Here is a 26,465-nt window from a genome sequence, read left to right as displayed (position 1 = left end):
GCTCCTCTGATCAAAAAGAAAACAGACAGAGGGTAGAGCAAACAAAGTTTCACATGTACAAATATTCACACACATCTCATGAAACTTGAGTTAAATGAATCGAACTCCAATTGTACAAACAGTACAATGTATATATTGTTCTATATACATTTTAAAAGGTATTATATTTTTACAGTATATTCCATGTTTATGCTTTAATGGCATCATGTGGAAACACAGAGTTAGAATTTCATTGTACAGTGTAAGCTATTTTTCTGTATACAGTACATGAAACAATGACATTATATAATTATTTTTATGCTTTACAGCATCTACATATTAAAGAAGTGTCAGCACGTGCTCTCAAGAGTGTATGGGGGTACCTGTTGTCTGGTAGGCAGGTCTTTCACACTGTCTGGCTTGAAAAAAGTAAAGTCCAGTAGGGCTTTGAAGAGACACACTGCTTTCTCAGTGTGACCAGCCTGCCGCAGAAAATGGCACTGCTGAAGAAAGATCTCTGCCAGAAGAGAGAGCACACACTTCCTGTTAGTGTTTCACTGTAATTCTGATTGACAGATCCGATCGATTTCTTACACAATATGGAGTTCATGCATTTCCTCCATCAGTATAAAATGCCAACTTGTATACATCGATCAGCCACAACATTAAAACCACCTGCTTAATTATTGTGTAGGTCCCCATCATGCTGCCAAAACAGCACCAACCTGCATCTCAGAATAGCATTCTGAGATGCTATTCTTCTCACCACAATTGTACAGAGTAGTTATCTGAGTTACCGTAGACTTTGTTAGTTCCAACCAGTCTGGCCACTCTCTGCTGACCTCTCTCATCAACAAGGAGTTTCCATCCATAGAACTGCCCCTTACTAGATTTTTTGTTGTTGTTTTTTTGGCACTATTCTGAGAAATTCTAGAGACTGTTGTGTGTGAAAATCCCAGGAGATCAGCAGGAAACCAGCCCGTCTGGCATCAACAATCATGCCACGGTCCAAATCACTGATTTTTTCCCCCATTCTGATGGTTGATATGAACATTAACTGAAGCTCCTGACCCATATCTGAATGATTTTATGCACTGCATTGCTGCCACACAACTGGATGATTAGATAATCGCGTGGATGATTGTTGGTGCCAGATTGGCTGGTTTGAGTATTTCTGTAACTGCTGATCTCCTGTGATTTTCACACACAACAGTCTCTAAAATTTACTCCGAATGGTGCCAAAAAACATCCAGTAAGGGGCAGTTCTGCAGATGGAAACGCCTTGTTAATGAGAGAGGTCAACAGAGAATGGCCAGACTGGTTCGAACTGACTAAGTCTACGGTAACTCAGATAACCGCTCTGTACAATTGTGGTGAGAAGAGTAGCATCTTAGAATGCTATTCTGTGATGTGGGTTGGTGCTGTTTTGGCGGCACGAGAGGGACCTACACAATATTAGGCAGATGGTTTTGATGTTGTGGCTGATCAGTGTATACAACTTAAACACGATGCTAACATACAATGACTTTGATACTGCACTGCCACCTCTGAGCACAAGAGGGCAGCACAGAGTCAGAGAGCCACTATCTTCAAGGAATAGACTTTATTCAAGCTAGTGACATCTTTGATTTTTAATGGGAATGAAAACGAGGCTGTGAGGGGTTCAATGGGCTGCACTGCAGTTTAAAGTGTTTTTGGATTGTTCTGTGGACAAAACATTGATAAAATATCTATCCAAGAACATTCAGTATACAAAGAACTCCAGACAACTTGAGTTGTGGAAAATCAGATGTGATCTAAGAACTTTATATAGCTGTACACCATTCATGCCACCGAAGAGATGTTAAGTCTATCCTTCACAGCCTCGTTGTCTTTATCATTAAAAATCAAAGACGGCACTAGTGTAAATAAGGTGTATTGTTCGTTCAAAGTGAAAATCCTGTCAATATTTACTTAGCCTAATGTCTTTCCAAACCTGTTTGACTTTCTATTTTCTGTAAAAGATTTCCCCTCTACCAAAGCTCTCGAATTTGATTCACTTCTGCATATTCAAATTTGCTGTGGCATGATACTATACGTTCAGAATCACTGACGTCAAACCTGGTTTCAGAAAACTGGAACATAGTGAATGAGTCGTATCAACTTTTGCTTTTTTTTTTAGTTAAACAGCCCTTGGGTACTATATGTTTTCATTGTATGGCAAAGAGCTGCGTCAATATTCTGCTAAACTTAAGAAATAAAGAAGAAATAGAGAAATAAAGTCATACAGGTTCGGAATGACATGACAGTGAGTAAATTATGACAAAATGCTAATTTTCAGTTGTACTAACTCTTTTTGTGGAGCCCCTTGAAGGACAGGGAGGAAATTTATTTTCTGAAATTGTTTTGCATTCCCTTGCAATTATTTTGGGTCCTCTAGCAAAAGCGTAAATGAAAATTAACCTTGGTTTTACTATAGTAACCATATTTCTAAGATGATATTTAAGATGATATAAAACCATAGTAATAATACAGAAAAACAAAAACTGTGGTGATAAAAACATAATTATTCTGCAAAAAACAAACAAAAAATCATGGTTACTACAGTTTTACTACTGTAACACCATGGTTAATTTAAGCTACAAGTATAATGTTTTTTAAACTTATGGTTTCCTCCAAATTAATGCCCCTACAAAAGTTTTAACCATGGTTTCACTATAGTAAAACTGCAGTAAGCATGACTAGTAACCATGGTTTTACCAAAAATTAACCATGGTGTTACTGTATAGTATGTTTTTTGTAGTCATTATAATTTTTATTACCATAGTTCTGGTTTTCCTGCATTAATAGACTACTATGTTTATACAATGAATATCATGGTTAAAATATGGTTACTGTAGTAAAACCATGGTAAATGTTTGTGTTACTATGATGAATACAGTAGCATAACTATGGTTACCATAGTAAAACTATTACATTTCATAAGGGATAGATAGAGCCATTGGGAGGGTACACAAATCTTTTTGTGAGGGAACAAACTATTGCGAGGGAATGCAAAACTATTTCAGAAAATAAATTCCTTCCCTGTCCTCTAAGAGGCTCCATACCCTTTCAACACAAGCCTTTCAGAACTATAGATCTCAATTTCACAATCTGGTCCAATCGGTGTAAAAATCACTGCATGTTTTGAGTGTAAATTTTAGCTCCGTTTAGCAAATGTGGGCCCAGGGAGTGCTGATCTAAACACAGACATGCTGAACACAGAACCAATCTACAGAGGTTATTGTTTAATTAGGCTAATTGAGAAGTCACTAAAGAGTACAGAACAGAATGAGGCCTGGCTCAAAATCTGACCGTTAACACACGTTCTGGAGTCACAGAGATTTTATTGCCTGCTAAGGATTCTATTTCAGCGAATCCTTGTGCGGGGAAGTCCAGAACAGTAATGTTTGTGTTCTACCCTGTTTGTCAGAGTCACTGACTCTCCCTAAATACAGACTCACACAATACACACTCTAAACTAGCTGACAAACAACATGCCAATTCACAAAAACACTACATCACCAGCTTTTACTGCTGCCTGCCAGTCGATCCCTGGCACGCACACATACTCGCACGCACGCAAACGCGCACACACACACACGACAGAGAGCCACTCCAAAATACACACACCAATTCTACATGAGCTGCTTAACTCTACAAATATTTATCCATGTAATCAAAATGCCTTTACAGTTTTAGCACAACTGCTGTTACAGCAACATGAGGGGGAGGGAAAACAATTAAGCACAAAGTACGACATGAAATAAAAATTGGAGCTTTGTGGCCTTAACATCGATTAACATTGAAGCCACCTAGGGCTGTCACGATTATGAAATTTGGCTGACAATTAATTGTCAAACAAATAATTGTGATTATGACGATTCATTGTCTGTTTTAGGCCTATGGCGATTATTGTCATCCATAAATAAATTGTCATATTTAACTTCAAATATATCCATCATATAATAAAATAGGAATATATGATTTCCTTTTAAGGCTTTAAAAACGTATGAATATTTTGAAAATTTATGTTTTAAATATAAAAATATTTCTTAGTACTTAAAATATGTCTCTGTTTTTGGCCAACTTTACTTTTGGTCAATTTTACATTTTCACTGCTGTTTTTGGAACTCCTGTATTTTATATTTAAGCAATATCACACGAGCAAGAGTGCGATATGGCCCTACATCAGCACTGCTGTGATTCGGCCGCAGGCAGAGTGTTGTAGGTAATCACAGCAGTGTTGATTTAGGGCCATATAGCACAATCGCGAGTGTGATATTGCTTATATAAAACAGTTCAATGAACAAGTAAATAAAAAAAAAAAAAATTAGGAAAAACGGAGTACGATAAAAAAAAAATAAATAAAAAAAAACGCATTTGTGCATGGAATTACTTTCTTACGCGATGGATCAGAGTCTGCCATATATATCCTCACCAATGTGGGAACTTCGGTAAGAGGTAAGTACCTTGTTTGTGTAATTAATCAGTTTGTCGTGTCTCTCAGCTGTGATGAGCCTTAATGCTGAAGTTGTTAGTTTAAAGCTGTTTAAAGCTATTTCCCAGCTTTAGTATTGTAGTAGTTATCCAAGAAATCACGGAGTGCCGATGAATGAAAATACTGACAGACAGACTGACAGACTGCCGCTGACTAAATGCACATTACCTCAGCCGGCTCATTTACACACAAATATGGCTTTTTGTCGCCACCTGCTGGCTAAAATCTGCGAAATCACAAACTTTATATGTAAAGAGTCACATCTAGCTTTTATACATCTGCACTGTGTTCGAGTGCTGATGTTCTGAGACATCAGTGCTCATGGAACGTTTCTCGTCCAATCAGATTTGAGGACTGGAACTAACTGTTGTATATATTAAAAACATTAAATTTTTTATTATATTATGCAATAGTAAAAAATACCTGTCCTAATTTCTTCACTTTCACACATTATTTTAATACTCTTTGATTAAACCCACAAGCCCTTATATCTCATGAAGCAAAACATTTGAGATTTCATTTCATAATTTTATCATTCCACAGAAAGTGAAAGTGCGCGTCTCCTCCTCTGTGTCACCGCGTGTCATTAATGCTGCATGTATGAACTCACAATGACCAGAAACATTTGCCATTACATGATCGTTTAAAGTCAAGCTGCAGTGCTTCACGTTCACTATCAGTTTATATTAGCATGTTTATATTTTTCGCGGAAATTTGCCGCAAGCCTCTGCTGACCGTGCGTGCATCAGAGCACTTGAGAAGTGGTTCATGCTCTCTTCAGGTCAGGAGCTGATCTGGTTGACATCAGCGGTGTGGGTCAGTGACACCTGGAGTTCAACTGAATGACACACAAACGTGCCATCATTTAGCCTTTATATTCATTTAAAATGACCTTATTTGAGCATTAAAATGTGATTAGAATTTGAAATGCACAATAATCATGGTAATTTCAAATAACCGCCATCAGAAGATTATATAATGATTGCGAGAGGCCAAAAGGCACCTATATGCATTTAGAATTTACAGTCAAACTCTTCCAGGTAAATGGACCAAAAATATTAATGACTCATCTTGCACTACACAGATTTTTGTCCAATCAAATGCTCTCTAGACTGAGAATGTCCCCCTCCCTAATACTATCTGCCTCTGCAAATCAAATCATTGTTCATGGCTGTAATGTAACTAAAGCCTGTTAGCTATAAAGTTAAAAAAAAGAAAAGAAAAAGGGATGAGTCCTTCGATATGTCCCACACAAACTTCCTGTTTCAATAGGAAATACGTCAACACAAGAAAGAAAACTGCATTCATCAAGTGATTTCATGGGATCTTTAAATATCTTAATAGCACCTACCACAGTCAATATGAACATCCACAAAGTCTAAATATGCTAAACACATGGTAAATATTTGGTGCGTACATTCAACAAGTATAAAACATAATTTTACCCAAAATGTCTTCCTTTGTGCCTGGCAGTGGCGGGTGAGACACCATACTGCCATCCTGAACTGCACTGAGCGTGCTCAGACACTTTCCGAACACACTGTTGACCTTTGACACTGAGAAAGTGCTGAAATTACTCTGTGTGAAGAGGAGATATTTCTTCCATAAGGGGGCGCTGTTTGGGTGTACGAACACTAGTTTCTTCCACTCTTTCAGCAGGACTGCAGGCTCCCAAAGTTCTTTGCACAGGCGGAGTTTCTCTAGTTTCAGGTCCACGTTGCCAGGGTTGCTCTCCACTGCCTTGTCCACAATGGACAACTTCTTCTCCAGCACAGCACGAAGAGACATCTTTCTCAGGTCACCGTCGCTGTCTTTGGCTGCAGAGAAAGACCCGGAACCAAAAGCCAGCTCATCCTGATCAGAAAGAAAGAGTAAGAAGCAGGATGTTACAGAAAGGAAACAATAAATCATGTACAATCTTTGTAGACCAACCTTCAACTAACGAGGGCTTTCAACAACCAAGAGAGCTGAATTGCACTAATTGAAAAATAACCACATTGCATTAACAGTGCTTGCATTTTTGGGGGATGCAATTTTGTATGCATATATATTTAAGCTGTGAATATTTTAATTGAAAACATTTCACACAAAATTTCATAATTAAAAATTCAGTGATAAATACTGACTTCCAAAGTTCCAAAATATTCGGGGGGGTTTTCTTCAGTGTTCAACAGGTAATATTCGGTCCATTATATTTCGCTTTGTAAATACGCCTCTAAAATTTCAGTGGTTAAAATTCAAACTTGTACATCCTGGCATTGCAGGAAAAGCAGTAGAGTGCCAATGCACAACCTTCGCTTGCTGATACTAGGCTTCACCAATAGGTGGTGCAATTGAATAACAAAAATTTAAATTAACAAATTAAATAATTAAAAAAAAAAAAAAAAAAAAACGTAATATTTTGGATCTGAACTTTGGAAGGTTATTTAATTTTTAATGATGACATTTTGTGCAAATGTTTTCAATTGTAATATTCACAGCTTAAATATACAACCATATCCCATATCCCCAAACAATGCAAGCACTGTTAATGCAATGCGTTTATTTTTCATTTAGTGCAATTTCATTTACAATTTCTTTTTTGTCATAGTTTCAGTCTTTTGACGAAAATGTCCTCTAAAATTAGTCAATATTTTTTACGATGGCATATAATTTGTCAACGAAAATAATATTTTTTTAGTTGATGATAATGTGCAAAATGACAAATGTGGTTCAATCTGTAACCGACCACACTTTCATCAAATATTAAAACATTTATTAAAAACATTCTAAACATGTTCTTTTGTGATTAACATTTTTATTGATTCATCTATTAAATAAAGTACAGCAAAACATATACATACAGAATCAATATTTAACCCTCAGAATCCTGGCCCACACTCCCTCCTCCAATGCCACTCCCATAATCTCTTAAGAGAAGTTGAAGTTCCATCCCCCAGACTCTGAATTAGCAGGGAGTAATACACTGTATATTACTCAGTGTATCAGTAAATTCAGCAGCAAATCTACTCTTGTAACCAACTCAGAACATTTTGTTTTAATCGCCGCAATTGATCAATGTATTACAGTGAGATCCTCCAAGTCAGCAACAACCTTCGTCAGCATCACCGACATGTTGGACAGCTGACACTGAATTTCCCCGGCCGCGCCATCCAAATCGAGTCCCTGGTTTACAGGACTGTCAGAGGTTTCAGCTTGAGCACGTAAGTGTCTTTTTATATCTCCAGAGCCCGAGGATTTTGACTTCTTTGCCATGTGTACCTCAAAGACCAAATATGTAACTGGGTGTATCGTATCTCACCGGATTATAAAATGAAAATAATTTTAAAAACTAGCCAAGCGCGCAGAGCTCATCGCTCACACGTCTGCTCCTCGCATGGCGTCATGTGACCCCCCCATAAACATGTTCTTAAACATAGGAGCCACACTTCCTGCTGCCAGGTGGTGGCGCTATGACCGTGACCCATAATAGTCACATCCATGTGATTAGCCCCCAAGACTAAACATACATATAAATTTTGATCTAAATCACACATTGCACACAGAAGATATGAGACACTTCCTGTTTCCCATTTTTCGCCATTAATTTAATGCCTCGCCATGGCAACACTGTTCAAAAATCTGTTCACAATTTAGCATCTTTAATGTCTTGGCATAATGTTGTCTAAATGTGGTAACAGTCTCATGAATCCCCTAGGAGGAGTATTTAAAAGTTCAGAGATCATTATTATTATCATTATTATTATTGTCATCATTAGTATTTGTTTACAATTTATAACAATATTTAAGTTGAATGGGTTCCAAAAAATAACTGTGTGAATGAAAAGTGGACTGATGTCTTACAACTGAATTGAACAAAAAAAGAGATCTGAATCCTTTAAAATTCAGATGCAAGTTCAAACATAAAAAAAAAAAAAGAAAAAAAAAAAGGGCAAAAATAAAACTGGTTTCTTTTTCCCTTTTTCTCCCCAATTTGGAATGCCCAATTCCCAATGTGCTTTTAAGTCCTCGTGGTCGCGTAGTTTGCCTCAGTCCGGCAGAGGAGGAGTCCCAGTTGCCTCCGTGTCTGAGATCGTCAACCCGCGCATCTTATCATGTGGCTTGTTGAGCGCGTTGCCATGGAGACATGTGGAGGCTTCACGCCATCCACCGCGGCATCTGCGCTCAACTCACCACACACCCCACCGAGAATGAACCACATTATAGCGACCACGAGGAGTTTACCCCATGTGACTCTACCAAAAAAAAAAAAAAAAAAAAAATCACATGTACATAAGTATTCACAGCCTTTGCTCAATACTTTGTTGAAGCACCTTTGGCACCAATTACAGTCTCAAGTCAATGCTACAAGCTTGGCACACCTATTTTTGGGCGGTTTCTCCCATTCTTCTTTGCAGGACCTCTCAAGCTCCATCAGGTTGGATGGGGAGCGTCGGTGCACAGCCATTTTCAGATCTCTCCAGAGATGTTCAATCGGGTTCAAGTCTGGGCTCTGGCTGGGCCTCTCAAGGACATTCACAGAGTTGTCCCGGAGCCACTCCTTTGTTATTTTGGCTGTGTGCTTAGGGTCGTTGTCCTGTTGGAAGATGAACTGTCGCCCCAGTCTGAGGTCCAGAGCGCTCAGGAGCAGGTTTTCATCAAAGATGTCTCTGTACATTGCTGCATTCATCTTTCCCTCGATCCTGACTAGTCTCCCGGTTCCTGCCACTGAAAAACATCCCCACAGCATGATGCTGCCATCACCATGCTTCACTGTAGGGATGGTATTGGCCAGGTGATGAGCAGTGCCTGGTTTCCTCCAGACATCACGCTTGCCATTCAGGCCAAAGAGTTCAATCTTTGTTTCATCAGACCAGAGAATTTTGTTTCTCATGGTCTGAGAGTCCTCCAGGCGGGCTGTCATGTGCCTTTTACTGAGGAGTGGCTTCCGTCTGGCCACTCTACCATACAGGCCTGATTGGTGGAGTGCTGCAGAGATGGTTGTTCTTCTGGAAGGTTCTCCTCTCTCCACAGAGAAACGCTGGAGTGCTGTCAGAGTGACCGTCGGGTTCTTGGTCACCTCCCTGACTAAGACCCTTCTCCCCGATTGCTCAGTTTGGCCAGGCGGCCAGCTCTAGGAAGAGTCCTGGTGGTTCCAAACTTCTTCCATTTACGGATGATGGAGGCCACTGTGCTCATTGGGACCTTCAATGCTGCAGAAATTTTTCTGTACCCTTCCCCAGATTTGTGACTCGATACAATCCTGTCTCGGAGGTCTACAGACAATTCCTTGGACTTCATGGCTTGGTTTGTGCTCTGACATGCACTGTTAACTGTGGGACCTTATATAGACAGGTGTGTGCCTTTCCAAATCATGTCCAATCAACTGAATTTACCAAAGGTTGACTCCAATCAAAGTTGTAGAAACATCAAGGATGATCAGTGGAAAGCTCAATTTTGAGCATCATGGCAAAGGCTGTGAATACTTATGTACATGTGATTTTTTTTTTCCGTTTTTTTATTTTTAATAAATTTGCAAAGATTTCAAACAAACTTCTTTCATGTTGTCATTATGGGGTATTGTTTGTAGAATTATGAGGAAAATAATGAATTTAATCCATTTTGGAATAAGGCTGTAACATAACAAAATGTGGAAAAAGTGAAGCACTGTGAATATTTTCCAGATGCACTGTAAAAACAAAATACATTCAATTCTGTTACAATACTTTTCTTTGTAATAATATAGAATTACATAATATTGATGCCAAAGATCAATAAATTAAGTTTTATTGACTATAGACACATGTTCTTATGCTGCTTATTCATTTTGCGAGCATTAAACATGTTTATATTATCTTATTATTTAATAGCCTACGTAGAGCTATTTGTACTCTTAACATTAAATATAGCCCTAATAATTATAATACATACAATATTTTTTAAAGTGGGCTCGGTCCCACAAATGACACGGAGTGTGAATGCAAAAAGGACTGAAACCCTGTAATTGGTCAAGTGGACCAAAAAGAGATCTGAGCCCACTTACAAGCTCTCAGACCGTGTGAATGCAAAGAAAACTGTGTCCTTTTTCACTCTGTCCACTTTTAGGTCTGCTAAAAGGGGTCTGAGTTTGGTTCTTTTAAAGAGGCCTCAAGTGTGAAAACACCCTTACACACCCATTTTAAACCTGTTAACTGTCACTGGCCAACAGGTAGGCCGTATGAGTGTGGCTATAAAACAAATGCTTTGTTTTATATCACAAACTTCATAAATGTTCAAATACTATCAAATTAAAACTTAAAAACTCAACTTTCATCTTCTGCAGTCTATTTTGCAATTAGAACATTAGAGTGAAAAACATTTTAAAATGTTTATAGAGTGCATTTTTTAAAACATGCGGCATGTGAGCGACAGTACTTATGTTTCATGTTCTCTGCTTATGATTCGATCCAATGATTGAAAAAACAGCATGCACTTCATTAGGCTCGTTTGAGATGAACAAGTTCTGCGCATAACCGATCACCGGTGATCACGGACAGGTGCATGCCGGTTAGAAATCTGTCTGACTTGCTGTGATATTATGACCATGTATGTCAAAAATACTCCTGCGAGAGCGAGGTGGCCGGAGTTGTAGCAGGCAGGTGACGCAGTTGCTTTTTCCGAGCTGTGCGAACTGCAAGCACGATGGGAAATGACTTGCTGATGACATGGCTTAATGCTCATTGGCTTAAACAACTGTGATGTTTTGCTCTCTTTTAAAATGTTTGATTTATCTCTAATATCATGTTTTTATGTGTAAAAAATATATGTGAATATTCCTAACATTCGGACAGTGCAATTTCTGTATGGGATATGTGATTGGTATTATATTTTTTTCATATCTAAAATATGTGTCTTTATTCAACTAAAAATTTATGGAAAGACATGTCTTATGGGGGAATTAAATAACAGGTGCACTGAGTGTTTTGTTCATCATATTTATTTTAATTTAAAAGCAACAGAATTTAAATTGCATCCACTTTATTAACAACAAAGCACGTGAACATGAATCACGCGATATCTGCCTTTGATCTCGTAGTGGCTAATCCACAATGAGAAGTGAGAACTGTCTGAATTGACAGCTCTTATTTCACTCCTCCCATGACTGCGCCTGCTCTCTCTTTTTTTAATGCTTCATTATAACAGTTCACATAACAGAAATAAAGGGGAAAAAAGAAACAAGCAAAGAAAGAGAAAAATGAAAACATAAATAACTATGTACAAAGGGGTATTAGAATTTTTAAGAGCCGTAGATGCAGGGGTGTCTAAGATGGGTAAATGTTCAAGGCTCTCCAGCAGTCCAGAGTCTTTGTTGCCTTGGTGTTCCTTACACCCTTCAACGTATACTGATAGAGCTCAAAATAAAATTTCCAAAATGTGGTATCTTATTTGACCATCTACATTTAGTATTTACTTAACATAATAAATAGGTTGAGGACATAACAGATTTTCTTTTCAAAAGGATTATCATTAAAAAATACAAAACATTCTTAACTTCCAACGTAATCTCAATCCCAGTGATCTCCTGCATGGGGAAAAAAAAAAATAGGGGAAAACACCTGACTGATCCTCTATTTTCATATTATCATGTAATCAAAAATGTCTAATTTCAATAAAATATTGATACTAATTAATTTTTATGCTATCCAAATTGGTGTCTCCCGTAATCTGTGGCGTCTTCAGAGTATTTTGAGCCCACCCACACCTTGATCTGTGATTCACAGCCAGAGCTCTCATTCAACACAGATCAGACACACTGTGGTATTACCTAATGCGCACTGGCTATTTATCTATATCACTCCGGCTAATAGATCTCTAGTAATGGTTTGACTGGCAGATCATGTAGGCAATAGTGTGAGGTTTCCATAGTTACATGGGCTGGCCTTTCTCAGTTTCTTTTGAGCGATCCAGAGGAATTATCTTGTATAATTTATGGCAGAAAAAATATGTTTGTTGAAAATGAAAATAGTTCCTGGCTCCAATTGCTAACTGCACGTACATTGTAATAGGGCTGGGCGATATGGACCAAAATTCATATCTCTGTATTTTTAGGCTGAATGGTGATGCACGATATTTATCTCGGTATTTTCTACAAAGTGAGCTAAATGTTCAGTTGTAAGTCAAAGCCACATGTGTGATGGTAAGTGAAGCTTGCATCGCACTTTGTTTCGGGGCAGAAGACTTTTAGGGTTGCAGCAGCACAAAGTTTCACACACTCTTCGTACTGCAGTTTATGGTGCTGTTGTAAATGGTGGAAGAGATCTGAAGTGCTTCCACTTTTGGATGCAACCTGTTTATGGCATTCTCTACAGATGACATGCAGGGCTCGACATTAAGCATTGTGATGTGCTTGTTCTTCGGACAAGTATACTGGTCATTCACTTGTCCGTGTAAAAAGTTACTTGTCCAGAGAAAAAAAAAAGGACATGTATTGGTTTTATGCTTAAGTAACATGCCAGAGTTTCTGTTGTATGTTTTATAAAATTACGACATGGCCAACCTAATAGTATTATACCTATGCAATCAACTAGATCATCTGTGACAGAAATGTACACTGCTCAGGGCAGAGGAGGTTATTTTATGTTACATGTACGCACGGTAGTCAAATAAAGGAAAGCCTCCATCACCATCATTTACAGCAGGAGTGCTCACACTTCTAAGTAATAAGATCTACTATTCCATCATGTTATTGCAGCAAGATACCATACACAATATATACATTTATCAAAATATCAAAATTTCAGTAGTCTTTAGTGAAATGTGATGATTTTTGATACCAGCTTCAATACCACAACAAATAATAGCCTAACAATAATTAACGTAATTGTAAAATTATTAAGTTCAAGTTATTATTTAATAGTAAACAAAATAACAAAAGAAAAGCAATGAATAGAAAAAAAAAACAACAAAAAAAACACTATAGACCAAACAAAAATACAAATTAAGAAAACAGTGCTTTTTAACAGCTTTAAAAAAAATGTTTATCAATTATTATTTATTCAATTAAACATTCAGAATGGTCTTGACATAAAATCACTACTGATCTTCCCTGTATGAATAATACTTTAATACTTTTATACTAGAGTGCAATGAGTGGTTTTGTCATTTTCTTGTTGTTGTTGTTTGATTAATATTAAGGATACACTAGACAGCGGCAGGTCTGTTAGGTTACATTTAAACTTACAAGTCGTACATTTAGATAAAAATCAGCTTTTCTCCTAATGTTTATGTTTAGACATCACTCTCTGTGTTTATATGAACACCTCACCAAGACAGGCATTTTGACGGATTTTTTAAATGTATCTGACCATTTAGGCACGAGCATTCTCGGAGCACACGCGCATGTGAGGGCGTTTTCACACCTGGCTCGTTTGGAGCATTTGTTTCGGAACCTGCTGCGTTTTCTACCTTGGCTTGGTTCAATGTGATCAGCCCGCAAAGCCAAACATATGGCTCAAGTTTGATGTAAAAATCACACGATGCATGCAGAAGATATGAGACACTTCCTGTGTCCCATTTTTTGACATAAATTTATCGCATAGCCATGGCAACACCATTGGATACATCAAAACTTTGTTTGCAATTTAGCATCATCAATGTCTTTGCATGATGTTGCCCACATTTGGTACATATAACATGAACCCCCTAGAAGGAGTATTTAGAATTCCAGAGCATGCATTTTTCAAACAATCCAAAATGGCCGACTTCCTGTTGGGCAGAGCTTATGACTGACAGCATGAAAGTTGTCTGGCTTGATGAGATCTCTATGTGTAGGGATGTGCTACAGATCCCCCCAAACATGCCTATCTTCTAGGTAGACTACAGAGCCCCCCCCTTTGACGAGATTAACACTACATTCAGTGTGCTTTCTTTCTTTCTTTCTTTTTTTTTACCAAAGACATTTGTCATTTATATACAACCATAAGCAATTGAGTTGCACCTCATGGCACCAACACAAAGAGGTACAAAATCACTTTCCACAACTTTCACTTTACCTTAAAGGAATATTCCGGGTTCAATGCAAGTTGAGCTCAATTGACAGCCTTTGTGGAATAACACTGAGAACCACAAAATGTACTTTTAACTTGACTCGACTTTTCTAAAAAAAAAAAGAAGAAAAAAAAAGAAAAGCAAAAATCTGGGTTACAGTGAGACACTTACAATGGAAGTGAACGTTAAAATACTGTTTCAAAAGTATTGCCACAAGACATAAACAATATGCATGTGAACATGATTTTAGTGTGATAAAATCACTTACTAACCTTTTCTGTGTGAAGTTACAGCAAATTGACTGTAAAAATTTCAATTTAAACAACTTTATAGCTCAAATAATACATGGGTTTTAACAGAAGAATTCATGTAAGTGCTTTTATAAAATGATAAGCTTCACATTTCTGCCTTTAAACCCTCCAAAAATTGGCCACATTCTCTTCCATTGTAAGTGCCTCACTGTAACCTCGATTTTGAGAAAAGGAAGGACAAGTCAAAATAAATGTTTGTGGCAATCAGCATTATGCCACAAATGCTGTCGATTGAGCTCAACTTGTAATGAACCCGGAATATTCCTTTAATGGTGGAATGATCTTCCTAACTCTGTCAAAACACCTGAATACCTCTTTTAAAAAATACCTAAAGATCTCATCTTATTAATGCACTCTCTTTCTTCCTCTCTCATGAATGAAAACTGTTCTTCATTCATGTTTTGGTGTCTCACAGTGTCTCACCTAGATCTCACTATAAGATCATACTTTTGTATGTTTCTAAGCAATTCTGGGTCCCTCACATTTCCAGGTTTTCCATGACTGTGGGAACCCTAATAAAAGTGTCTGCTAAATGAATAAATGTACCTGAAAGTGTACAAACTCCAACCACATTTGCGTATCTGTAGGATTCTCCCGCAGCTTCCTGTTAAATTCCTCCACACGTGCAATCAGAAGAGTGCTGCTGCTTCCCTGGGCCGTGACATAATCCCGATCTCCCTTTACCTCTGGCTGACCCTTACCCTCCAGGTACAGAGATGTTCCAGGGTCATAGATGCCCAGCGGATTAACCCATGATACAGGTGCCTTGGTGGAGGTGTCCTGCTCCTCATTGCAGGCTGGGAGCTTGATGTAGGAATCAGAGTTGGTGGCAGTGCCCTCAGTGATTGCAGGCAAAGCCGGGAGGCCATCCGAACGGAGCAGCTGACGGGTGGAAGAGGAGAAATAGCGCACAGTTTTTTTGTCTGCTCGCTTCTTATCTGGGCCCCCGTCGACCCAGCTCAGGGCCTGCGACTTTAAATCCAACCCGAGGCACGAGCTGCCCTTCCTCTTGTATCTGCAGAAGAGAAGTAGGGAACATAAGAAAAACTGACACTGAAAAAGTGAAGGGTTTCAGCTGGTGGAGAACTATCTGATACTGCTACTGGTCTTGGGTCACAAGAAGGTCCATACCAAGTGGTCCATTGCTGCCATTCAAAACAAAAGACATTTTGCAAGCAATATATAAATCTTAAAAGTTTTGGCGAAAAAAACGTTTTTCCAGATCTGATTTTTTAGGGCTCTTAAAAGTGTGAAATTGACTTATTTTCCCCTGTCTGCTGCCTTTGACATCAAAGCAGAGGCAACCGCAGGATACAGTAGTCACTAATGAAAGGTTTGGGACAGTGCACATAGCCCTTTGTGTATTTATTATTAAATAATCTGACTAATTTGATTACGCTATCGTGCTACCAGAGAAAAGTAATACTCTCAGCTTTAACAAGTTTTATTTTGAAATCCATTACACAGAATTCTGCAGATTTCCCCCCAAATGAGCACTGAAAAAGCCAAATAAGTCTGCTCATTTCATCTGGGCCTGGTGGCAGGTGATGGACAAAATAAAAAACAGGAGCTGGCAGGTGACCGAGAGGGGATGAAAATTGTAGTGAGAAAGAGATCGAAGGTGAGGGATTTGTATTTTTATTGAAGCAGCACTTCACCTTCTCAAGAAAAGAATGCAGCAGTGCACCTCTGCAGAACACACAATTTCAATGCATGATACTGATCAGCTTTAGAAGAGTGTGTATGGGGAGATCTGTGTGAGAGAGGGGCATCGGGAGAGAGACAGTGAGAGAATCAGAGAGTATTGATTGTGGTCTCTTAAGTTACAGATGGCAGCTCTGACACCAGATTAAAGCTGATAGAAGTTGGAGAACTGCCAGGCATGAGATTTGTTGCCTCCAAGCAGCTAATAAACCCTTCTCTACCGCCTGCAGTCCCAGAACACTTGGAGTAAATAAGACCCAAAATAACACCAAAGAGAGCAGGGGTGCAGAACTTTAACTACAGAGCTTCATGCTGACATCAAGGTAAACAAGATTTGCATTTCCAGACAGAAATACCAATGCTTGTAATGCAGCAACAGTATAGGTTTTTTAGGCTTTGGTTCAGCATAAATTAAATTTCCCATCAGAGGCACTTATGGCACACATTCACACTAATCCATTTTCGTTAGAGAACTTTGGGGTAAATTCACTAATTGCACATGGTATTTCAGCACAAAAACAAGTGTCTTATTCACGAACCACCTGCAATCTAGTTTAAGCATTTGCAATCAGCACTGAAATTGTGCTGCATCTCGAGTTTTTAAACGAAGTCGTTGCCATTCCTTTCCGCGCAAATACTCCGTCTTTTTACAGTTGAAGTCAGAAGTTTACATACACTTAGGCTGAAGTCATTAAACTCATTTTTTAACCACTCCACAGATTTAATATTAGCTAACTATAGTTTTGGCAAGTTAAGACATCTGCTTTGTGCATGACACGAGTCATTTTTACAACAGTTGTTTACAGACAGATTGTTTCACTTTTAATTGGCTATATCACAATTCCAGTGGGTCAGAAGTTTTCATACACCAAGTTAACTGTGCCTTTAAGCAGCTTTTTTGGAAAATTCAAAAAAAAAAAAAAATGATGTCAAGCCTTTATACAATTAGCTTCTGATAGGAGGTGTACTGAATTGAATGTGTACCTGTGAATGTATTTTAAGGCCTACCTTCAAACTCAGTGCCTCTTTGCTTGACATCATGGGAAAATCAACAGAAATCAGGCAAGACCTCAGAGAAAATTTAAATTTAAATTCAATTTAAACAACTTTATAGCTCAAATAATACATGGGTTTTAACAGAAGAATTCATGTAAGTGTTTTTATAAAATGATAAGCTTCACATTTCTGCCTTTAAACCCTCCAAAAATTGGCCACATTCTCTTCCATTGTAAGTGCCTCACTGTAACCTCGATTTTGAGAAAAGGAAGGATGAGTCAAAATAAATGTTTGTGGCAATCAGCATTATGCCACAAATGCTGTCGATTGAGCTCAACTTGTAATGAACCCGGAATATTCCTTTAATGGTGGAATGATCTTCCTAACTCTGTCAAAACACCTGAAAAAAATTTGTGGACCTCCACAAGTCTGGTTCATCCTTGGGAGCAATTTCTAAATGCCTGAAGGTACCACATTCATCTGTACAAACAATAGTATGCAAGTATAAACACCATGGGACCACGCAGCCATTATATCACTCAGGAAGGAGACACATTCTGTCTCCTAGAGATTAATGTAGTTTGGTGCAAAAGAAGCAAATCAATCCCAGAACAACAGTAAAGGACCTTGTGAAGATACTGGAGGAAACAGGTACACAAGTATCTATATCCACAGTAAAATGAGTCCTATATCAACAATACCTGAAAGGCTGCTCAGCAAGGAAGAAACCACTGCTCCAAAACCACCATAAAAAAGCCAGACTACAGTTTGCAAGTGCACATTAGGACTAAGATCTTACTTTTTTGGAGAAATACCCTCTGGTCTAATGAAACAAATTGAACTGTTTGGCCATAATGACCATCGTTATGTTTGGAGAATAAAGGGTGAGGCTTGCAAGCCGAAGAACACCATCCCAAACGTGAAGCATGGGGGTGGCAGCATCATGTTGTAGGGGTGCTTTGCTGCAGGAGGTACTGGTGCACTTCACAAAATAGATGGCATCATGAGGAAAGAAAATTATGTGGATATATTGAAGCATCATCTCAAGACATCAGTCAGAAAGTTGAAGCTTGGTCGCAAATGGGACTTCCAAATGGACAATGACCCCAAGCATACCTCCAAAGTTGTGGCAAAATGGCTTAAGGACAACAAAGGTATTGGAGTGGCCATCACAAAGCCCTGACCTCAATCCGTTAGAAAATTTGTGGGCAGAACTGAAAGAGCATGTGCGACCAAGGAGTCCTACAAACCTGACTCAGTTACACCAGTTCTATCTGGAGGAATGGGCCAAAATTCCAGCAACTTATTGTGAGAAGCTTGTGGAAGTCTACCCAAAATGTTTGACCCAAGTTAAACAATTTAAAGGCAATGCTACCAAATACTAACAAAGTGTATGTAAACTTCTGACCCACTGGGAATGTGATGAAAGAAATAAAAGCTGAAATAAATAATTCTCTCTACTATTATTCTGACATTTCACATTCTTAAAATGTAGATCCTAACTGACCTAAGACAGGGAATGTTTTCTACGATTAAATGTCAGGAATTGTGAAAAACTGAGTTTAAATGTATTTGGCTAAGGTGTATGTACACTTCTGACTTCAACTGTATGTAAATTAGGCTTATTTTAAATTGCACTTCATTCATAAAGATTGCCCACCACAATTTGCATCACACTATTACCAGCAGAAGCAGACAGTAAAATTAATTTTATTTAAAAGAGAGGTTTGTGTACATATTCCATTGATCATTTCAGCAGTAATTCATCAAAATGATGAAGACCGTCACAACCTGGCAAATATCCAGATGTACAGTGTAGTGAAGCGCACTTTCAGCATGTTAAAGAGATGATTCAGGCATCTGGATCACAGTAGTGCATAATGCTGTCCAGTCCTGCCAGAGTGTGCCAGCTAAAGGTGGTCTGCAGCATCCTCTGCTACATAGCTCTCAGAATCAGCCTGCAAGATTGGCATTGTGAAGCAAATTGCATTCAGCAGTTTTTTTTTGGCACGTTTGGCCTGATCTGCACTATTACTTTAGTGAATCGAGCACTAAAAAAAGCACAGGTAGCTTGTGCAAATAACCACCGATTTTACCAGCCACAATTTATTCTCAGTGATTTTGTATCGGCAACTGTGTCATTCCTCCGACTGAGGAGATCTCAGCAAAACAGTCTGCATGTGTGACACTGACTTAACATGTAAGTAAAAGAGATTTTGAAACTTCAAAACTAATACAATGAAAGTGAAGGGTAATTGAAGTAGTCACTCTGCCTAAAATCTCTTTTTGTGTTCCACATAAGAAAAAAGGTCATATAGATTTGGAACAACATGCGTGTTGTACATGATGACAGAATTTAAATTTTTGGGTGAACTATCCCTTTAAATGCACGGTCACATTTAACTACGCACTGCAAAATTCCATGGGCAAAAAACAGTCATCTCAATGGGCATCTCCGTGCTCGTGAATTTCACCAAATGGCCTTTGTGTGGTGAAGAATTTCCCCTTGCGGATTTTGCGTGGAGTTCAAGTTTGGTGAACTTGGACAGGCGAAACCACCGCGACCAATAAGAAGCTGATTGGTTTGGCAGTAACCTCTTTGTGGGCGGTGCTTCGTACACAGCTACACCGAATATTGTTATTCACAATATTTTTTTAAATACAGCATTCAAAAGACACTGCTTTACGATGAGATTTTTGCTGGTTTCACACACGCACAACGTCCGCCGACGTCTTCTTCACCTGGGCAATTTTGCCGTGCAAAGGTAAATGTGACCGTGCCTTAAGGCTGAAATTACAAAATAAAGTTTGAATGGAGTCTCATTAAGCAGACTGAGTTGAATTATTTGCAGAAAACTGGAGAAAATAGGGAATAATCAATACACTGCATGCCTTGCACAAATAAAACTGGTGTATGGGCCAAAGGCTGGTAAAAAAATGGTTTTGAAGGTAAAATGGCAATGATTTAATGTGAATTTTAAATGGTCTCTGCAAACAAAGGCCGGGGGTTGTAAAAGCAGTTCAAAGAGACAGATGACCATTGCACACACTGCAGTGCTCTCTCTCTCTCTCTCTCTCTCTCTCACTCACACAGTCGCAGTATTCCCCTGCATTATAAAGCCTCTGGCACCTGCTGCTGCTGAGACTGGCTGACCTTCAGAGAACCAAAGAAAGAATGAAAGAGGAGAGCATCTGTGTATAAGAGGCACATACACACACAGAGAAAGTAAGTCAAGCAAAGTTACCTGGCAATGTCTCCCCTATAAAGGGATTTGTATTCCCAGTTGGCACGGTCAGCTCTCCTGTCGATACAGAATGGGGAGTCAGTGGGGGTCTGGAGGTCATCCAGCCACATAAAGGCCCCACTCACCTGAACCTGAGCTTCCTGTCTGCAATAAAGGTGACAAAAGACAAGGACATTAAAACGCAAACACGCACACACCATTAGCCTAAAGCCCAGGGTAAAAAGTGTCTTGTACGGACTGTCTAAAAAAGTGGTAGAAGGTCTGTACATTTCAAAGTTTTATAATGACACAAACAGAACACATTTTTAAAATCGCAGGGAGTAAAATTACAGCTGGATTATGTGTTACATCCATCTGCAAAATATTTGGGCTGCTGCTGTACATCATCGGTTACTGTTGAACATGCAAAATTAATTTAATTAAAATTAATTACTGACAGTGACTGGCACCAACCCGGCAAAAAAAAACAAAAAAAAAAAAACAATTTATTAGGTGCAAAGCCCTGAATCGTTTGGAGTAACGTTCTGTAATTTTCTAGATTTTATTCATTTTTAATATGTCATTGATACATACTGTACATTCACAAAGAGAAACTGAATGTTGAAAACTTGGGGGGGGGGGGGGAATAAATGGCACCAGCCATTTATATTTATATTATCATAGTCCATCATCTTGGCCAAGTATCCTTTGCAAAGTTTTAAGTCACTATAAATATGACCATGACTTCTTGAAGGAATATTCCAGGTTCAATACCATTTAAGCTCAAAATCAACAGGATTTGTGGCATAACTGATTACCACAAAAATACATTTTGGCTTGCCACTCCTTTTCTTTAAAAAAAAGCTAAATCAGGGGGCCTGGGTAGCTCAGCGAGTATTGACGCTGACTACCACCACTGGAGTCCCGAGTTCAAATCCAGGGCGTGCTGAGTGACTCCAGCCAGGTCTCCTAAGCAACCAAATTGGCCCGGTTGCTAGGCAGGGTAGAGTCACATGGGGTAACCTCCTTGTGGTCACGATTAGTGGTTCTCACTCTCAATGGGGCGCATGGTAAGTTGTGCGTGGATCGCGGAGAGTAGAATGAGCCTCCACATGCTGAGAGTCTCCGAGGCGTCATGCACAACGAGCCACGTGATAAGATGCACGGATTGACTGTCTCTGAAGTGGAGGCAAATGGCACTTGTCCTCTGCAACCCAGACTGAGGTGAGTAACCACCACCACGAGGACCTAAGTAGTGAGAATTGGGCATTCCAAATTGGGAGAAAAGGGGATAATATATATATATATATATATATATATATATATAAAAATAATAATAATAATAATAATTGCCAAAATCAGTGTTCCAATGAGGCACTTACAATGGAAGTTAATGGGGCCTATCCGTAAACATTAAAATACTCAGTTTCAAAAGTATAGCCACAAAACATAAAGGATATGCATGTGAACTTGATTTTAGTGTGATAAAATCACTTACTAACCTTTTCTGTGTAAAGTTATAGCCAATTTTACAACTTTATTGCCATGACGATGTCATATCAACAAACCCTATAACCCTAAAACGACTGAAAAAATGACAATTTAAACAACTTTACAGCTCAAATAATACACATGTTTTAACAGAAGTATTATTGTGTTAATGTGAACATTTCTGCCTTTAAACCTTCCAAAATTTGGCCCCATTCACTTCCATTGTACAGTAAGTGCCTTACTGAAACCTCGATATTTGCTTTTTTTTTTTTTTTAAAGAAAAGGACAGACATAAATTAATTTTTGTGGCAATCAACATTATGACACAAATGCTATGGATTGAGCTTAACTTGTATTGCACCTGGAACATTCCTTTAAGATTACAGTATATTCATTTCCATGACTTTCCAGGTCTGGAAAGCATCATTTTAAAATTCCCTGAAGTTTTATAACCATTAAACTGCTGCCAAGAGACACTGTTAAGATGCTGCTTTTAAACAGTGCTCTCTCTGTCTCATGCTTATAATTATTACATGACTCCATTAACAACTAGTTGTTCATTATGGTACACACATCAGATTTAATGAAAAATTGTATTGTCACCACATGAATTTTACAGGAATGAAGTTGGTTGTCACTCCTGTATATAACAGAAGTCTTTGTAAGCACTCAAAAGAGTGACAGTCATATCTAATAGCAGTTTGTATGTGGCCATTATGATATAAACATCACATACTAACTGCTGGAATTGCATACAAACACACCTGTCAGTGTTCTCCTCTTTCAGCAGGTCGCTGGGGTAAACAGTGTCTGATTCTAAGCCACTGCTCTCAGAGTTATCTCTGCTCTTCTTCTTCTCCTTCTTTTGTTTCTTCTTCTTTTCTTTCTTTCTCTTCTTCGATCTGCCATGGCTATCCTCCCTTTCTTTACGTGTTTGACTGTATAGACACAGAACAAAGTAAAGACCAGTAAGTCCTCTGCAGAAAGTTTAATTACTTAGTAAACATTTTACAATTAAGATGTTACTTAAAACATTTTAAACTGAAGAACTAGGAGAGCTGATGTGTGTTTTACTTTAATGGGTGTGTTCAGTAATCTAGTAAAATCACTGTCACTCATAAAGATCCAGACATGTGATAAAGTGAATTCTGTGAGTCAGTAACTACACTGCGCTTTAGAGATCAGATGACCTTGTGTCTGCTGATTCCTCAGCCTCTGCTCTTGCTCTCTCTGTGGCATGCTGTTGAGTCGTCAATGCATCTTCTGTCTTGAAGCTCTGATTACTCAGCCATTCCAGATCTAGAGGAGATGAGAGAGGAAAGGCTCAAACCAAATTAGCTCTGCTGGCCTCTTTAAGAACTGAATAAATCAGTCAGTCATGACAGCAAGCCAGTACAAATGAACTGAAACTTCAGAGGAGCGCATCTGATGTGAAACGCTTGCAAAAAACTGTCTGTTCAAGAGGGCTGATTCCTTTAAGCAGTGAAAAGGACAGAAGCATTATGCTGTCTGTTACTCTGTCTGGGAAGGAGCCAGATGCATTGCTGATCTGGCCGATATTCTGCACAAATTCCCCAGAGCAGCAGAGGTGATCTGCACACAAGAGTTTGTTGCTTTCTGCTCAACGTGCAAACAGTACTTTCCCAATAATTTGATACGGATTAGTCAGGATGCGTGTCTTCATCTAGCTTATAAACTGTTTAAAGATTGGAATCCCTCAAACAGAATGGCTGACAGAGTGTTGTTGTCCAGTGTGTTGAACTACACTCAAATCCACTGAAGAGGTTTAAACAACACATTTCATTTAACAAATCATTAGTTGGTGTATATGATCTCAGCAGAAAATAAAACTGTGCTAGTTTACACAAACGTTATTAAAAAAAAAAAAAAAAGACTTGAATTTTTTTATTGTCAACATAATACACAATATTGGCTTATAGACTTCAAAATAATGAATCAGATTTAATAATGTCTTTGTGATGCTGTGTTTCTATTATAAAGTGGGGAGCAGGACAGATGTGGTGCACAGCCAGTATGTAAGGGATTCAGGAATTACTAAATGTTCTACTCTAATACATTACTTTTAGTTGCACTTCCATGCAGAACTCTGTTTTACACATACTGTTGTTCCAGCTGACCAACTGCAGTACAGTTGCGCATTGTTACAGTAAGTCAACAGCACAAAATGTTATACAACTTTTACAAAAAATTAAGCACCAGTTGTAAGAATAATCATCACAAATGCCCATTTCCCTATCAATCTGAGACTTCGTTCAGACGTTCTCTTCTCTTGATGCAACATCAAGCGCCTCTGACCTGACTCTATGCGGAGCTCTTAGTAGCTGAATTCTCTTCTAATGTTACTTTTTTCAGTAGAAGACGATATATTTTGAAGGCTATTAGATCAGGACCAGACAATGGTCTTACCTGTAGCTCCAGCCGAGCTGTTAGTGTCTGATATCCCAGCGCAAGAAGGGAACAGAGCCATGCTGCTGCACTCAGACCAAAACAAACGCGCGCCGATGACGTCATCTACCCGCGACCTGACAGCACATTACAGACTGACAGCATGGGCTATTTTTGCAGTAAATATTGATATGCAAATATCAATTGATTAATCGACACAACATGTAATTAATTAGAAAAAAAATGTAATTGCTTGACAGCCCTAAATATAACCAATTTTAACTCAACCAGAGCTGCTACAATTGAGATTGAGCAAAAACTCATTATTCTCTATTGGCCCATGTGAAGTTGAAGAACCTATTAAAAAAGGATCTCCAGCATATTTATTTAAACTTTGCATATGGATAGTCCAGTGCACTGTATATAACCCCAGAGGGTCATTTTCATCTCACCCTTTGAAAAGACAGAGCTAAAAATGTTAAAATGGGCATTGTGATTACTGCCACACATTGCATTCACAAGGCAATAATACAGAATCAGAAAGTGCCAAATACACACAGACACAGTCTTTGGGAGCAGAAGCTTTTCAGTACAGCGGGAATATAACAACTAAACTAAAATAATAATAACAATAATAAAAGAAATGTATTTAAAAGAAATGCAGACAGTCATAACATTTATGTACTGAATATATCATGTGCTTATATACACTATTTTTAATATAAAATATTTTAGAAATATAAGATATATTTTATTGTATATTTTACATATAAAATAAGGTATACGAAATATGCATATATATATATATATATATATATATATATATATATATATATATATATATATATATATGTATACTATATATAGATGTTCATTGGGGAATGTAATGTACAGAGGAATGAACCTACAGTGTGTGCAGATAGTGAGAGTAGGTACAGGTGAATTGCATATTATACACGAGATTACATTGTGCAATAATACATCACAGAGTCGAATTGCACTCATGAGGTAGCTTAATCGTTCTCGAGAGAAATAAAAATAGGGCTACGGCCCCTTTAAAAGAGACTATGGAAGAGTCGCTTTATTTAAAGGAGAACGGCAAGCTGAATAAGAAGCTGGATTCATGTTGCAAACCAGTTGATGTGTAAACAAACAGCACAGCACTCTGTGCTTCGCCGCCCCTCCTTAAGAAAAACTAAATTTAATCTTAATCTTTATTATGTAAAATCTCACGGTGAGTCTATATGTGTTCTCATCCCGGGAGAGAAATTTAATCAGCCCTGTCTTGTGTATCCGAAGGGCTTGTTGGCCCGTCGGCTCCTGTACTGCATGATCCGGGACACTGAGCGCAATGGCTTGACGCATTGCAGATCCAACGTAACCAATCAGAGACGCTCTTACAGTCACGAGCGGATTGCAGGTCTCAGCTGGCCAATGAGAGATGGTGTAACATGCTGAGCAGAAATCTATCTACCGTCAACAAAGGCTGTGGACATGAAATAAGTAATCCTCCGCCAAGACGAAATAGTGCGTTTTGGAGAGCTAGTCCCCTAAAATGTAGTGTTCTCAGTCATTTTTAGAAATTTGGTCCTAATAAATTAATTTAATTTGTTGTTCCCCCTTTTAATAAACAGATGCTGTTTTTTTATTTTTTATTTACAGACCTACCCTATAATTTAAAAGTTTCCAAAAACATATTCAATTTGGTAAATTTGGTAAATGTAACTTTTCTGTTCAGTTGTGTTTTTTTTTGTCATTTTTGTTTATTTATTTTATGGCAAAATGGGCATTACTGATCAATAATCTTTTATATTTCAATATAAATGTAAA

At 38.3% G+C, this 26,465-nt stretch overlaps 1 protein-coding gene across 1 annotated transcript in view; it reads right to left on the bottom strand.

The window, feature by feature from the left end:
• The window catches only part of nrde2 (NRDE-2, necessary for RNA interference, domain containing), a 39,599-nt gene extending 14,832 nt beyond the window's left edge, over positions 1–24,767 (bottom strand). Inside the window, exons 1-7 of the mRNA XM_051647208.1 lie at positions 24,657–24,767; positions 23,420–23,528; positions 22,994–23,167; positions 20,760–20,903; positions 15,361–15,829; positions 5,944–6,352; positions 363–496 (exon numbers count right to left, since the gene is read on the bottom strand). Coding sequence (XP_051503168.1) covers positions 363–496; positions 5,944–6,352; positions 15,361–15,829; positions 20,760–20,903; positions 22,994–23,167; positions 23,420–23,528; positions 24,657–24,717 — 1,500 coding nt within the window. The 5' untranslated portion in view covers positions 24,718–24,767. The remainder of the gene's footprint in view (positions 1–362; positions 497–5,943; positions 6,353–15,360; positions 15,830–20,759; positions 20,904–22,993; positions 23,168–23,419; positions 23,529–24,656) is intronic.
• Positions 24,768–26,465: the final 1,698 nt, after the last annotated feature.

Source organism: Myxocyprinus asiaticus, chromosome 20, assembly GCF_019703515.2.
Source record: "Myxocyprinus asiaticus isolate MX2 ecotype Aquarium Trade chromosome 20, UBuf_Myxa_2, whole genome shotgun sequence".
NCBI classification, from domain to species: Eukaryota; Metazoa; Chordata; class Actinopteri; order Cypriniformes; family Catostomidae; genus Myxocyprinus; species Myxocyprinus asiaticus.
The sequence above is the reverse complement of the archived record's forward strand: the minus strand, read 5'-3'. Positions and strand labels throughout refer to the sequence as shown.